At 36.4% G+C, this 16,635-nt stretch overlaps 1 protein-coding gene across 2 annotated transcripts in view; it reads left to right on the top strand.

Annotated features, from left to right (window-relative positions):
* Positions 1 to 16,635, top strand: part of PPP2R5E (protein phosphatase 2 regulatory subunit B'epsilon) — a gene marked incomplete at its 5' end in the record, with an annotated part of 126,911 nt that overhangs the window by 52,642 nt on the left and 57,634 nt on the right. For both annotated transcript variants that reach the window (XM_084241229.1, XM_084241228.1), the window contains one exon: positions 16,310 to 16,506. In XM_084241229.1, the coding sequence (XP_084097355.1) occupies positions 16,310 to 16,506 (197 nt within the window). The remainder of the gene's footprint in view (positions 1 to 16,309; positions 16,507 to 16,635) is intronic.

Here is a 16,635-nt window from a genome sequence, read left to right as displayed (position 1 = left end):
CATTTTCCCCCACCCCACGGTGCTAACCACCATGTTTTTTCAGAGTCTAAGAGTTATTTTTGTTGTGTTTTGCTAGTTTGATTGCTTTGGTTATTTGTATTCTACATATGAGCGAAACTATCAGTCATTGTCTTTCACTTTCTGACTTATTTTGCTTAACACAGTCACCTCAAGTTCTATCCATGTTGTAGCAAAAGGCAAGATTTCCTCTGTTGTAGCAGCTGAGTAGTATTCCATTGAGTATATACATCACTGCTTCTTCAGTCATCTGCCAGTGGGTATTTGGGTTGATTCCATTTCTTAGTTATTATGAATAATGCTGCTGTAAACATAGAGGTGCACATATCTTTTTGTGTTAGTGTTTTCATAGCCTTCTGATGAACACTTAGGCATGGTATTGCTGGGTTGCATTTTTAGTTTAGTGTTTTTTTTTTAAAGATTTATTTATGCATACAAGAACTGGGGTACAGACCAGAGGTGGGGGGTGCGGTGAGGACCCACCAGAGACAGAGTGGGGAGCAGAACAGGCAGATTGACTGAAACATACTGTTGAGGGGAGCAGCGGGTAAGACAGGCGAGGTCTGCTGCGCCATGTGGGTATCTCCATGGCTAGGCCGGGGATCGAACTCATGCTGCGGACAGCTTTATAGGTTGCATCTTAACCCCTTGCGCCACCACGGAAGCCTGCATTTTTAGTTTTTTTTTTTAAGGCATCTTTCTACTATTTTCTGTAAGGATGCACCAATTTACATTCTTCCCAACAGTGAATGTGAGTTCCTTTTTTCTCCATTCCTTCACCAACATTTGTTGTTGGCAGGTGTTTTTTTTTTTTTTTTTTTGCTATAGGCTATTCTCACAGGTGTGGGGTAATATCTCATTGTGGTTTGATTTGCATTTCCCTTACAATAAGTGATGTTAAAGCATTTTTTTCATGTGCCCATGGGCCAGCTCTATGTCTTCTCTGGAAAAGTGTCTATTCAGGTCTTGTGCTTATTTTTGATTGGGTTGTGGTGTTTTTGTTCTTTGTGGGTTTTGTTTTTTGCTGCTATTGGGTTGTAGGTGTTCCTTATGTATTTTGGAAATTAACCCCTTGCTGGCTGTATGCTATCTTAGTGAATCGGTTCCTCTTTTGTTTTTCTGGTTTCTTTTGCTGTACAAAAACCATGATGTAATTCCATTAGTAAATTTTTGTTTTTGTTTCCCTTGCTTTTGAAGTTGCAGCCCCAAATACATTTCTGGGGTTGAGATCCAGGTTTGTATTGCCTGTTTTCTTCTGTATATTTTATGTACATATTTCAGGTCTTACTCCCAAGTCTTCTATCTATTTTGAATTAATTTTTGTGTATAGTGTTAATGATGCAGTTTTTTTTTCATGTGGCTGTCCAAATTTCCCAACTTACTGAAGAGACTTCCCATTTTCCAATGTATGGTGTTGTCTCCTTTATCATAGATTCACTCACTGACCATATATGTGTGAGTTTCCTTCTAGGTTCTCAATTCTATTATTCCCTTAGTCATGTATCTTTGAGTTTGTTATAATACTATACTCTTTTAATTATTATTGATTTGTAGTGTTGTTTGAAATCAGGGAGCTTGCTCCAAGTATCTTTATAGTGCATTGTGTTTATATTTATTTATAGGACTGTTTAACTAGGTTTTCTTCCTTTCAGTCTGTAAACTTGAAGTTTGATTTTGCTCACCAATGTGTACATTAGACTAGTGCCTGGCATGTTAACAGTGTTCTGTAAATATTTGTGGAAAGAATGAATGAGTGATTGATTATTAAACTAAACATAGTAAATTCCAATCAATTACTTATTTTGGGAATGTTGGAACTATCATATTCCTTTCAGATTTAGCTTGAAGCCTTGTAGAAGACTATAAAAATTTCACACAATTTTAGCTAAAACCTTAGATCTTTAAATAACAGGCTGTATAGAAAAGGAAAAAGATTTAGAAACTACGTTGAAGTGATTCTGTACTTTATGTTATTTTAGTGGGAGGTCAGTAATGTTTGTTATGAATATGTTATTGTAAGGAACTCTTTATGTGTAAGTTACTACTTTTACCTAGTATTTATAAGTGTTAGCATCTGCAAGTGCTGATATTATTTTAAAATTTGTACTCGAAGGACAGAGCTGTTAAACATGGCTTGATTTTCTTTCCTTTGCACACTTTGCATAAACCTGATTGTGTTAGAAGGCAGCTTTGGGGATGTGTCAGAATTGGGTGTGTCCTTGACAGTGCTTATCCAGATTGTTGAACTCTTCATAAATTCTTGCTTTTCTGTCCCAAATGCTCTGTTAGTCTGTCATTCATTCATCAAAATGCTGACTCTCTTCACCCTTCAGGATTTTGACAGATTGTTGATGCTTGTCCTGACAGCAGGATCATTTCATATATTGAATTGAGTCAGCAGCTCCACCTTTCCTCTAATCAAATTACAATTTTATTTTGAAGTAATCTCACTGGTTATTAGTAGATCAAGTTCAATGTTATTTTATTCACTTGGCTTCCATAACTGCATAAACATGAAAGGGGAGGGAAGATATCCTATATGTGTCAGCAGCTTGTGTAGTTTTAAGTTTTTTTTAAAAGCTGACATTTATTGAAAATCTTCCATGTGCCAGGCATTGTGTGAAACATTTTATGTATCATATCATGAAATTTTCCAGCTATTACTGTGAGATCTGCTATTCATAGGCTCATTTGGCAAAGGATAGAAGATTTAGCAATACTTTTAAACAATGAAAACAGTGATTTAGCAACTAAAGTTTAGAGCACCTAAAGTGTTGCAGAATGTTCTGTGTTTTTATCACCCAATTCTTTAATCAGCCCTATGAAGTAGGTACTATTATTATGCCCTTACTTACATATGAGGAGAGGGAGTCACAGATATTCACCTGGGGTTTCCCAAGTAATAACAGGCAAAACCTTACTTTGAACCCAGGCAGTCAGTTTGCATTACCCATTGATTTATCTGTCACACTATACCACCCCAAATTGCCCAGCTGGTACATGGTAGAACCTGATTAGGACCCAGCCCCACTGATGTCAAAGTCTGGGTGTGTATGGCCCAAAGGACAGTCACAGCCTTCTGGAGGAATGCAGAATGGGTTTACCCTCCCTCTTCCCCCGCAGTCTGCCCCCCTTCTCAGTTGTGCTGAAAGAAATTGAGTTAATTTGGCATTTCTATAATATTCCTTCAGAATTATAAGTGACAGACTTTTCAGATAGTAGACTTAGTTGTCCAGTATACTTTTAATTTTGTAACTCTTATTAGGCCAAATTGTATTTTTTATCGGATCTTCTCAAATGAAAGATGCAGTTATATAATATGCTTTCTGAAAGGGAAGTTCATTTTTAGTATAGCTGAAGAGAAAGTGTTTGTACTATCCAGAGGCATGTTTAGTTAATCTCTAAGTAACCACATTGGGTATAGAATACTAAATTATATCAAGAAATGGCTTATGCTTGGTATTGTATCATCGGCATGCATTATCTTTAGGTTTCAGTGACTCTACGTTTGGTGAGAGATGTTTGAGGCCAGGAAGTCAGTAGCAGAGAAGAGACTTATGCTGTAAATTTCTTGAGTCAAACTGCTATATTTTACAGGGAGGTAAAATGCTTCTCTGCTCTGAAAGTTACTAGGCTTTGCAGACACTTTGTGAAATCTTTGCCCTACTGTTCTCCACGCTGTGTCTTACTATTCTTCAAGATTTAATTTTGGAGTCATATACTCACAATTATATGTACTTGTATACATACATATAAATACATTCATTAAATTTCTCTCTATTTTGTGCTTGAACATGCTGTTTATGTACACATTACAGTAAGGATTTAAAATGTATTTCATTTCTCTTAGTATGGTATTTCAAATTTGAATTTTCTGAACCCTTGTATTTATAAATGGGGCTTGTTACATTTATATTTATATTAATTATTTCTCTGAAGCGTAGGAGAGTTTCACAATTAGTGGCATGTACTACATGCCATTACTGGATATTATTGCCCAGATTATAACTTTAATTAGCAATGTACACTCTTTAATTGTTTTAGGATTAGAGATCATTCCACTGTACTCATTCAGTCCTGTATCACTCTTGGGAGATTAAGATCTCATATTTAAAACTAGCAGCTGAGATTCAGTAATAGCATCTCTGAGCTGACATTGACTATTTTTTGTACTTTAAATTTTTTTTTTTTAAGTTTAATGATGTCTTTGGTGTCATTTATACCTTGGTTGTGGGCCTAATTGATGTTAATATGATTATCTGTCTTATCTACCTAATTTGTTTTTAAGCTTCTTATTAGACTGTTAAAAGGGCTGTGGGTTCAACCTATTCTGAACTGGTTCACATTAATGTTAATGCTCAAAACAAATGGAAAGTAGATAGGCCATTTTCATCCCTTATGGAAGTAATCTCTGGGAAGGAGGTAATCCTCAATTTAAAGTACTTGAAAATGTGTTCTTCTATTGCTGTTCTTTTGTGGGGGAGGGTCAACTGAAGGGTAAGTACTTGCTGAAAATCTGTAATTGCATTCATTTATTTTTGTTACAGTCATGACATAAATGAAAATACTGTTTTTGAATATTTTTGTTGTTCATAATTTTGAACCAGCAGAAAATTGAGCTTCAAATATTGACTCTTGGGTACATCCTGGAAATTTGCTGTATTAATTCCTTATCAGATTATGATTTGTTCCTTGTCTTAAAAGAAGAGTATACAAGAAAAGCCAAGTTATGGTAAATGTCTTGTCCTTTGTCTGCTAGTAAACAGTAAAGGATTCTAAAGAGATGCCTTTGAGGTTTGATAGTATTACAAGAAAATTACAGCATAAATTTAGTATTTCCTCCTAAAATTCAATTTATTTCTAACAGTTTAAAAAATTTTTTAATTTGTCCTCAAAATAGTGTGTTTTTATATAGAAAATTGCATTTTTAAGCTGTACTTTAAATTGCAGTATAACCAATATTATTTTTAGGTGCATAGTATAATGATTCAATTTTTGCATGTATTACAACAGTGATCACCACAGTAGGTCTAGTCAACATTTATTACCATATCTAATTATAAAACTTTTCTGTGTGGTGAGAACTTCTAAGGACTACTCTCAGAAAATAGATTCAATAAGAGCTGTAAAATAAGGAATTCATTCTGTACTGTCTGTTGTAGATGATTGATAGATGTTAGTCAAATGAATTATAACTTTATGTGTAAAACCACCCTATAAATGGCTTTTTCAGTCAGTCTTCACTCATCCCTGTGAAGTACATTTTCCCAGTTATACAGGTAAAGAAATTAATGCTCAGAGACGTGAATGTCTTGTCCTTTGTCCCTAGTGAACAGTAAAGGGCATGATTCTAGTTTAGAACCAGAGTCAAGGTCAAATTCTTTCTGTGTTTCACAAGGCCCACGATGATCTCCTGTAGATACTTGTCCATTGCTCTTCTGACCCATCTCCCCTATTTTCCACTCTGTCTCCAGCCATGTTAATTCACCAGCACCAGCACGCTCCCTTCTGCCAGAGTACCTTTGCACTTGCTATCCCTCTGCTTGGGCGGCTTTCCCCCCAGACACCCTCTTGGCTGACTACCTCTCTTCCTTCAAGTATTTGCTCAAATGTCATCTTCCAGGTGAATATTTAAATTGTACCCTCCATCCCCAGCATGCGTAGTCATCCTTGCCCTGTATACTGTTTTTCCCCATAGCATATACCATATAATGTATTTGTTGCAGCTATTTGTCTCTTCCATGACAAAAGGGATTTTTGCCTCATTTCTTAATTGGGGTATCTCACAGTACCTGGACCTAATGGGTGTTCAGTGACTGTTTGGAGAATGACTACATGAATGAGAGTTAGTGCAAAGCCCATGCCCTTTGCACTAAATCTCCCATTTTTCGTTTATTAATGGTAAACTTGACAAAACCATGTTATTTTTGCTGTGGTGGGCATTTCCAAATTACACTACCTCATTAATAATACTCATTCATCTTGTTTTTAATATTTTTTTCTGTTGTATTTGGAAGGCTTGAATATAAACCATTCTGTTGATTTTTAAACATGAACTAAGGAACTGTGCATTTTTTTAGTGAGGTTTCTGAAGCTGCTCTTTCCCCTTTTCACATTCATAAATGTTGTGTCATTGAAAACCATCCTAGCTGTTTATTTATCTATTTCTTCAACACCCCCCCAGCTTTTTTGAAATAAAATTGATATATAGCATTGTGTAACTTTAAGGTACATATATTAATTTGATAAACTCCTGTAAATCTATACTGTAAAATGGTTACCACTATAGTGTTAACACCTCTGTCATTGCACATAATCACTGTTTATTTTTGTGGTGAGATGACTTTTTTTTTTTTTTAGCAGCTTTCGAGTATTTAAAAGTGTCATTGACTTACCGTCACCATGCTGTCCAGTAGAGCTCCAAAACCTACTCATCTCATAGCTGAGAGTTTATCCTTTCTGACCCCTTTTTCATTGCCCTCCACCCTCTCGTAATCGTTCTTCTCTGTTTCTCTGTTTGTCTCTTTTAGAGTCTACATGTAAGTGATACTATACAGTATTTGTTTTTCACTGACTTACTTCACTTAACCCAATTTGCATTTTGTGACTTGGTATATTAGGAAATAATTTATTGTGTAAAATGTGTTGTATTAAATCTTTTCTTCTATTCTTCAGTGTAATTTTATTTCCTGAAGCAAAAAGTTCTAATTTACAATTGAAAACATAGGCAATTAGGTTCTTTATGTAGAATGTACTGACTCAACCTGTAATTATTTTTTATCTGCTATTTTTAGAAATTTCAGCTAAGGGCTGGGTATTAAAAGGCAAAAAAGACACAAGATTCACAGGTTAAGAAATTAAATTCCAATAAAATGTGAAAAGCTCTGAATAGAGGCATGTACAAAGTCTTATGAGAATATTTGTTACACAAGTTGCAAGGACTGCATGGCTGTCATAAAGTGAAGTATTCCTGTATCACTGCCAGGCCTGTAATGATCCTCTCAGCTTTTACAGTCATCTAAATAAAATTGAAATTAGTCTTGTCATTAATAGCAGAACTATGTTGTCCATGTGAGGAAAATATTTCAACAAATGAGTGATGCAGCCCAGCGATTCCTAAATACAGGTCCATGGAAAAGCTGTTGCTGGTACTAGGCAAAGTGAAAAATAAGTAGGGGAGAAGGAACGTCGAGGGAGAGTAAGAATATGTGTACATGTGTCAATATGGTGTTGAGGAAAGGTTGCCGTCTGTTCTGAGACTCACCATTCTCTTACTACTCACAAGGGCCGTTTGAAAGTGAAATTGTGGTGAAAATGTAACCAGTTATTTTTTAAATGGCTTTATTTGGGGAAAAAAGATCACCTGCTCTTTTCTGTTATTTTACTGTATATGTGAAATCCTTAAAAGGTGGTGGAACCACTGGCATGGACCCATTAGAACACTGTAATTCTTGCGGCCCTGTTTTTGTGGGTAGCCCAGCATGCTCCAGGAATTCCTTAGATTCGGCAGACTCTGGCCCCTATCTTCCAGGTGTCTCCTCTGGAAATAAGCCCTTAGGTTAGGAATTAATAATCATGAAATTGACTTTCTCATTCAGAAGCTTTGGTGACCTTTGTTTTGCAGTTAAGTTTGGTGAGAGGAAGGAATCACCTTTAATTAGTAATTGTTTGAGTTTTTGTCTGACAAGTTTCAGGGACTACCTTGACATTAGAAGATAAAGCATGACAGACAGCTAATGCAGTGTTGGAGACAAATATTGTGTAAAGTTTTTTATGTCTGTTAATGTGTGTGTTTGTGCATATGCATGTGTGTTTCTTCTCTATTCGGATTGGAGCATAGTGTCAAAATAATGTAAAAGCCCTGAATACTGTAATTTTGCTGCTGAGGCCACAAGACTGTATTAGTGGTGACCTTTGGACTTGCTTGTAAGTTGGAGAACATATATTTGGCATACATTGGGAAAGGAAAACTTGAGAGCTCCACGAAGGAATGCTAATAAATACATGTTGATTATCTAAGCTGGGAAGAATAATTTATTATTTTAAACTTTAGTAATTTACCCACCAACCATTGTTCACTAGTTTAAGGTTAATTTTATGCTTTTTAAGTTTTAAAACATGTGCAAGTATACTTGCAGGAAAAAATCCATTCGTGTTTCTTTACTTTTATCCCGACTTTCCCTAAGCAACCAGCCATGACAGTATATCGCTCTAGTGGTGGTGGTGGTGTTTAGTTGCTGTTATTTACCAGTCATCATCTAGTTTCTTCATCTGAAAAACTGGCATATTCATTGTGACCACTTGTGAGGTATTTTGAGGATTAAAGGTGGGAAATGTATGTCTGGATCTCAGTACAGAGTAAATGCTCCTTATTGTCATCATTCTTTTTGCCTTGAAGTACTAGCCTTTCCTGCCTTTCAGTTTGTTGTTTAATTAGTACTCAGGCCTTGGGTTCATTCTTTTGATAATTTTTAAAATAAGTGCTGGTCATTCTATTTGGCATATTTTGAACCATAAAAAAAGTTTGCCAATAATCAGTTTTTCAGTCTTCCTAAAAGATTGGGAAGAGCTCTTTAATTGTTTTTCTTTCTTTTTTTTTTTTTTCTGGAAAGAGTTCTTTTAAAAGCAGCCAACTCTACATTCACTTATTTATAACAGAAGCCAAGAAGCAACACTTTCACTGTTGTAGATGTTTCCAGGGACCTTCCTTTGCTTGGAAACTGAAAGTTTTCTCTGTTAGCTTTAAATAAACTGAGAACAAACAAATTCCAAAGGTGAAGAAGATGAAAGATTTTAAAGTTATTGCTCTAAAAACAGTGGTTTTCATCTTTGACCACATGTTGAAATCACCCAGGACGCTTTTAGAAACTACAAATACCTGATGTGGAAACACCTTACCACTACATACTGCCATTATCATCCACAAACCAAACGTTTTTGAACTCACTGCTTTGAATATAGTAATAAAGTAATTGGAATGGTCAAGTACTTAATACTTAGTTTAGCTAACATGTTAGTTTGGGATTAATTTCTCATTTGTTTATGTACAGCTTATAGATCTTTAGTCAACATGTTATACTTAGTGTCTAATTCATAGGCCATGAAGCCTCTTTTTATTATTTGATTCATTATAAAGATTGCTAGTTGACTCCTTGTTTTGATGAAATATTATTGGTTATGTCTATGATTTATTGGGTGTCAGGTAATTCCTAATAGAAACATAGTTCCAGTAATAAAATAGGATTCTTTCTAGGTTTCCTGAAAATATGTGCCATTTAAAGAGAATGACACCTGTATTTGTTCAGAAGTAAAGCTGGTGACGAGGGTTGGATAGACCACGGGTGGGCAGTTAGACGTGTTACCACATGTGCTAGTTGAAGTGTAGTATTGAAAGTCTAGTTTTTAAATAAATGTTGGCTCATATGCCTTATATGAGTTAAGTTTTTACTTTGTTGAAATTTTAGAAGGTTGTGTATGAGAGGACTGAGAGCCTGTATGGATGGTGATTTATAACTTCAAGGGAAGGTCTAAGAGATGAGGTGGAGGGAATCAAAGACTGCATTTGCATCTTCATTCTGGGCTAGTATCTTTATATTTCGTGAGAGTGAGAAATGGAAATAGAAGTGCTAAAGTGAGTAGTATCTAGGGCATTTTGAGATGAGAGTATTATTAATTTAGAAAAATTTTTTTAATTGAAATAACTGGTCATAAATATTATTCATTAGGCTCTTAAACAATACTACTACTTTAGCTTCCAGTAAAAACATATGATCATTTTATAAAAATATTCACTATATTTCCACATCAACATTTAACAGCATGTGTGTTAATTATGTACCAGCTTATATATTATTATTATTATTTTTTAAACCAATCTGCTTTTTCCTGTGGATTCCATGGCTAATAGAATGAATGGGGCCTTTTATATTTGTGTCGCTGACATACTTGCAAGTATGAATTTAACAATCTGACTTTCAGCAACTTCAGTTGACTAGCTTCCCAGAACACCAAACCCAAAGGATGCTGGGCTCAGTGTTTAATGACCCATCATCTTGTGCTCCAAACAGTAGAATGGGATAGAAATAGTGGAAACTGTTGGCTCGGAAGAAATTAACTTCTTTGATTTACAAACAAAAAATAACCAACTCTTAAAATCATGATAAAGATGAGTGGAGTTTGTGTATGTGCTAGAGACTAGGGGTAGGTGGGGTGATGTAAAAATGTATGTAGCTAATGTTGACTATTGGTTAGACACATGGAGAATTTTTTTTTTATTGTCACTTTTAAAAATTATATATGTACATATTTTACATCATTCTTTTTTTTTTTTTTTTTTTTTTACAATGAATGCTTTCTCCTCTCAGGTGTAGTCCCCATAAAATACCCACCAACAATTTGCCCATGCACTATCACCATAGTCCCTTGTGTTCTCCTCCCTCCCATGCAGTTTCTCTGATTAATAGTTGCCTGTTAATTTTATTTTTTAATTTATTATAATTTTTTTCCTGATCCCTTATTTGGTTCCCCTACATTCCTCTCTAAATGAAATCATCTGATATTTTTCTTTTTCTTTCTTGCTTATTTCGCTGAACATAATCCCTTCCAGCTCCATCAATGTTACTGCGAGTAACAGTTTATTTTTTTTTGATTGCCGAATAGTATTCCATTGTGTATACATACACTTCTCCTTGATTCAGTCATTTATTTTTGGGCATTTGTGTTGCTTCTATGTCTTACCTATTGTAAATAGTGCTGCAGTAAACACAAGGGTGCAGGTATCCTTTTAATGTTTTTGTGTCCTTGGGTAGATTCCTAGGAGTGGAATCACTGGTCATATGGAAGCTCCATTTTTAATAGTTTGAGGAACCTCCACACAGCTTTCCATGGTGATTGGACCAATTTGCATTCCCACCAGCAGCGTAAGAGAGTTCCTTTTTCTCCACATCCTCGCCAACGTTGTGTCCTGTTTTTTTTTTTTTTTTTTTAAATATGTGCCAGTCTCGCTGGCGTAAGGTGGCATCTCATTGTGGTTTTGATTTGCATTTCCCTGATTATGAGTGATTATGAACGTTTTTTCATATATCTGTTGACCATTTGCATTTCCTCTTTGGAGTGGTGGTTTTTTTAGCTCTTCTGCCCATTTTTTGACTGGATTGTTTACTTTGTTTCTGTTGAGTTGTGTCAGCTCTTTGTAGATCTTTGTGATCAGTTACTATTGTGTTCAAAATTTTTTTTTCCCAGTCAGTCGGGTGTCTCTTTGTTTTGGTTAATGTTTCCTTTGCTGTACAGAAGCTTTTAATGTGATGTAGTTCCAGCTGTTCATCTTTTCCTTCACTTTCTTTGCTTTGGGGGATGTGTCTTTAAAGATGTTACTGAGATGTATGTCATGTAGTGTTTTGCCTATATTTTCTTCTATATATTTTACAGTTTAAGGTCTTATGTCCAAGTCTTTTATCCATTTTTTGAGTTGGTTTTAGTGCATGGTGTGAGGTAGTTGTCTAGCTTCATTCCTTTGCGTGTAGCAGTCTAGTTTTCCCAGCACCATTTATTGAGCAAACTGTCCTTGTTCCATTGCATACTTTTTGCACCTTTGTCAAAGATTAGTTGTCTGGGTTTTCTATTTGATTCCATTAGTCTGTGTGTCTGTTTTTGTTCCATACAGTTTTAATTATTATGGCTTTGTAGTATAGTTTGAACTCTGGCAGGACACATGGAGAATCTTTATCTCTTAACCTGAACTTGTATCCTTGCTCTATTGTTAAATTCTGTGTCCATTTCTCCATTACCTGTAGGACTTGTAAACTTTTAAAGTTATTTGGCTATGAACACCTTGGAGCTGAGGGTAATAGGAAAAGACATATGGGAAAAAGTGAGTAACATGAAAAAGCAAAGGACAATACAGTGAGAAATAAAATTGCTAAATGGATTGACCATTAAGCTGGTCACTACATTCTTTTCTTGGGTTAGAAACGTGCTCTAGAAATCAACTTAATTTTAAGGGTTGTTCCAGCACAGTGGAATCTGACTTTATAGGATCTTATCAGGGTGTGAAAGTTGGATCAGTTATTTTTCCATCAAAAAAACTAATTTGGATGGATGATTTGTGTGATTGAACTTCATGGTACTACATGGCACTTATTGATTCCTCAGGTTATGATTCTGTGGGACCCTTCTCCCAGTGGCAGGGATGGTTTGTGCAGGCCAGAAATTATCAATGGAAGAGAGATGACATAGCATCCACTACCTACCTGGTCTGCTCTTGCATTCTAAGTTGATCTTCAATTTTTCAAATTTACATGTATTTCTAAATGTCTATAATTAAAAAAGTAATTTACTAAGTGTTTTGATTTTTCAGCTGGCTTGGATTTGGAGAGTGGATTGCTTTCAGTTATGAAAATCTAGTGTTACTGCATTGTGGTCAAAATGTTCTGCCTGTTTTCTTTTTGTCATTTATGAGATCTTTATGGTTGAGAATCTGATACTTTTTATAGATGTTTCTTTAAAAAGAAAATTTGTATCTGTTTTTGGGACTGGATTCATAGACATTAAACTTAGAGCGCTGAAATCTTCTACACACCTCAGAGTGTGTTTCTTCTCTGGTCCTGGCTTGTCCTACCTTTTCATTTTTTACTTTGCATATCCTACTGGGACTAGGAGATCAGCTAACAGAGGTTAAGAGCAGCATAGCTCAGTGGGCAGTTCCAGGGCCTTGCATTACTGGACTAATTAAATCAGGCCATCTTTCTGCACAGATGAAAAAATATTTTTTGAATTGGTTCTTTGAAGAGCTTTCTTCTCCTTCCCCAGCCTCCATCCCATTTTTCTTTTGGTCAGTCCCAACTACTTAAGTTATTGACTTTAAGGAAAAGAGGTCACTTTAGAAGAATTCAGTCTGATAAAGGATGAAGTATAACTTATTGCTGATTATTACTCTCTGGGGAGCAGGCTGGAGGGAAGACAGAAGGGGTTCAGCATGAGACTGTGAATGGGGGGGCATGTTCCACGTTGATTTCTTGACTTCTTTCTCTGTTCTCCCTCTTCGCTTCCTTTTTTTTTTTTTTTAAAACACACCATGGCATTTTTTTTTTTTTAAGATTTATTTATTTATACAAGCACTGGGTTCAGTCAGAAGCGTGGGAGGGTGAGAGAACTCACCAGAGCAGGGAACAGAACAGACAGACCTACGAAATACACTGCTGAGGGGAGAAGCGGGCGCGGCAGGAGAGGTCTGTGCGCCATGGCGGGCGCGGCAGGAGAGGTCTGTGCGCCATGTGGGACCCTCGCCCAGCGGCCAGGGATTAAACCGGAGTTGCAGAGGCTGCAGGCAGCTTCGCAACCCAGTGCTCAACCGCTGAGCCACCAGGGAGGCCCTCACTTCTTTTTTTATGGATTTTGGTATTACTCTTTTACTGAGTTTGAATGCTACACATACACAGAGGTGAAAAATCCAGGCTCTGGAGCCAGTATGTCTGGGTTTGAATCCTGTGTCACCTGCTTATTATCCGTATGGCTCTGGACAAGTCACTGAATCTCTCTAGGTCTTGGCTTTCTTTTCTGTTAAACTGAAAATAGTACCTGACTCCATAGGTTGCTGTCAGGATTAAATGAGCTATAATATGTGTAAAGTACTTATAATATTATCCAGTATATGTACCCAATAAAGTTTAGTAAACTTCACTGGGCAGGTGGATAGCCTCCTTCACATTTGGCTATGACATTACATCAATATGGATACATAAAGAATAAACTTCATCTGTCTAATATTTAAGAAAAGGACTAAATTAACTGACTGCATTTTTTAAATAGCCAAATATGTGAATCTCTTGAGTATTACTGCAGTGACCACAAAGGTTAATTGTTATCTCTGCTTAAATGATGGTTTGTTTTTTGCAAAATTTATTGTTTATCAATGCTTTCATAATTCATATGTGCTGAGTTTAGGAGTTCTCTATATAGATGATTTGAGTTTTAAGCTTTATTAAAGTTATTGTATCAAAAATGGATTTTTTAAACATTCTCCTAAAGATTTTCACTTTAATGTTACATTAATATGACTTTTCTTGTTCCCTATGCAATTTAAAAAATTCCCATTCAGCTTCTAGTTTACTGGGGTATACCTTAGACCTTAGAAGACATTGGTATTTAAACATGATGGTCCTGCGTGTGTAATTATCCATTGGCTAAGGATATGTACAATTGTGTTCATAAGCAGCCTTGTTTGGTTTTTGTTTATGTATCTCAAACATCTGAAGCAAGTAGCAATTAAGGAGATAGCTTGGTCTGATTAAATTTAGGGGTATGGACTAAGATATATCTCATAGCTTAACAAGTTTAAAGTTTGACTGGAAGATTCACCAACCCTTTGGGCACCTTTGGGGAGTGTGAGGGGGGGATGAAAGGGTGAAAGCAGGGCAACTTGCTTAGGAATAATTTTGTTTAGAACTTGTTTTTGCAAGAGAAGTATGATGCTGTATACTTCAAAAATATTGACGACTTGTTATTTCCATACATCTTGTAGAGAAATCTGTGTTTTCAGGTGTCCTGTTCATTTGCATTTAGGCTACCCCAAGGTGGATTATATCAAGCAGTGTTTCAGGGCAATTATCTATGAGGTCATGGATATTTGGGCACTTGGGTAGTGAGATAGAGGAAGGAAAGATGGTTGTTGAGAGGAGTCATGTGGATCCTGTAAATAGAGGTAAATAGGGCCCTTACTCCCTTCTATTGGGGCTACTGTGGCTGCAAGAATAGGTGCTAATAAGTTTATCCCATGAGCAGGCAACCCATGGTGTAAGGCTGTGGTAAAGCTTTTATTGGGAGGCTAGCAGCTGAGGGTGGTTGCAAGTTAACAGGCTAACCATGGTTAAAGTCTCACTTGAGTTAGATGAAGGGAATGTAGGAGTGTGGTTAGAAACCTAGGTATTGGGCCTGCCTTCATAGCCCAGTGATTATTGTCTCTAATTTTCTTTCCCCTTTTTAAAAAAAAGATTATTTATTTGTGCATACCTCTGGGTGTACGCCAGAGGTGCAGAAAGGTGAGAGGATTCACCAGAGACAGAGTGGGGAGCAGCACAGGCAGATCTACTGAAATATACTGTTGAGGGGAGCAGTGGGCGACGCACGAGAGGCCTACTGCGCCATGTGGATCAGCTATCTCCCTGGCTGGGGATTGAACTCTTGCTGCAGTGGCTGCCCATAGCTTTATAGTGCTGAGACTTAAGCCCTTGCACCACTAGGGAAGCCCTAACTTTCTTTTTGAAAAATGGAAAGTAGTAATATAATGCTACATACTACCTCTAAGAGTGTTAGGAGGATCATTAAGTTAATTGGGTGAAGGCAGCAGAATTCTGGGCATAATTTCTTTGTCTTTCCAGGGAAATTCCAGTTAGGGGGAATAAAACATTGGAAAGAAGATAGGCTTGGAACTGGCTATAGTTTAGCCCAACTGAATTTCAAGTTCAACTAGAGATAAGGTTACCGTTCTAGCTGGGGAATTTAAACTAACCTAAAATTTCTACATAAAATTTAGAAATGACACCAAGCCAGATGTCTGACTTGCTGTTTGTGGAGAAGAACAGGTGTTTATTCTAGAACATATTAACAGAGATATTAGGAGTTTCTTTCACCATAAGGGAAGAAGATAAGTCAAAAAAGGGGAAAAAAAGGAAGCATAGATTTAAGTAGAGTTTGCTCTTATTGTCCCATTACTAAAAGCTGTTTTTGAGAAAGTTTGTATTGGTTCATTTGGTAATTTTTAAAGTTTCTTCGACAAAGAAACTTAATAGATAATCAGCCAAAACAAAACAAAAAATATAAGCACACATGCACAACAGTTGCTTTAAATACCAAGGATGTCAGCATGATATTAAAATAAATTGACTGACATTTCTACTTTCAAAATTTTAAAAACTAATTAAAACCAACAATAAAACTTCTGGCTTTACCTTATAATGGGAAGTTTGACCTTTTTCAGTGTTTTTGGCTTACAGGTGTTGATATTGGAATATTTTTGGTTAAAATTTGCTTCACCTCTGTAATGGCTGCTGGGATTTTGGTCAATCTCTGGTTGCAAACGCTGTCAATTGTGTTGGTTACCATGTAGTTTTCAAAGACAAGTGCTCGAAGTCGTGGGTATGGGCTCCCCTCCTACCCTTGTAAAATTGTTAAAAAGAACACCATTGTCATGTGGATTCTTATTTTTTTGAGCTTGCTTTTGAAGTAACTTTCACAGAGAATTCCTGTTACCTAGAAATTGACGACAGACTTACACCATTTCCTTTTTTTTTCTTAGACGTTCCATCCTCAGAGCAGCCTGAACTGTTCCTAAAGAAACTTCAACAGTGCTGTGTCATTTTTGACTTCATGGACACGCTATCTGATCTTAAAATGAAAGAATACAAGCGCTCCACTCTTAATGAACTGGTGGACTACATTACAATAAGCAGAGGCTGTTTGACAGAGCAGACTTACCCTGAAGTAGTTAGAATGGTGAGTTTCTTTTTTTCCGCCGCGGACACTTTCCAGCACCTTCCATAGCGACTCACAGGTGTATTTATTGCAGAGTCAGGTCACTGGAGGTCACCTCCACAAATGAGAGCCAACCTTCTGAGAGCTAAG

This window comes from Talpa europaea, assembly GCF_964194135.1.
Source record: "Talpa europaea genome assembly, chromosome: 8".
NCBI classification, from domain to species: domain Eukaryota; kingdom Metazoa; phylum Chordata; class Mammalia; order Eulipotyphla; family Talpidae; genus Talpa; species Talpa europaea.
The sequence above is the reverse complement of the archived record's forward strand: the minus strand, read 5'-3'. Positions and strand labels throughout refer to the sequence as shown.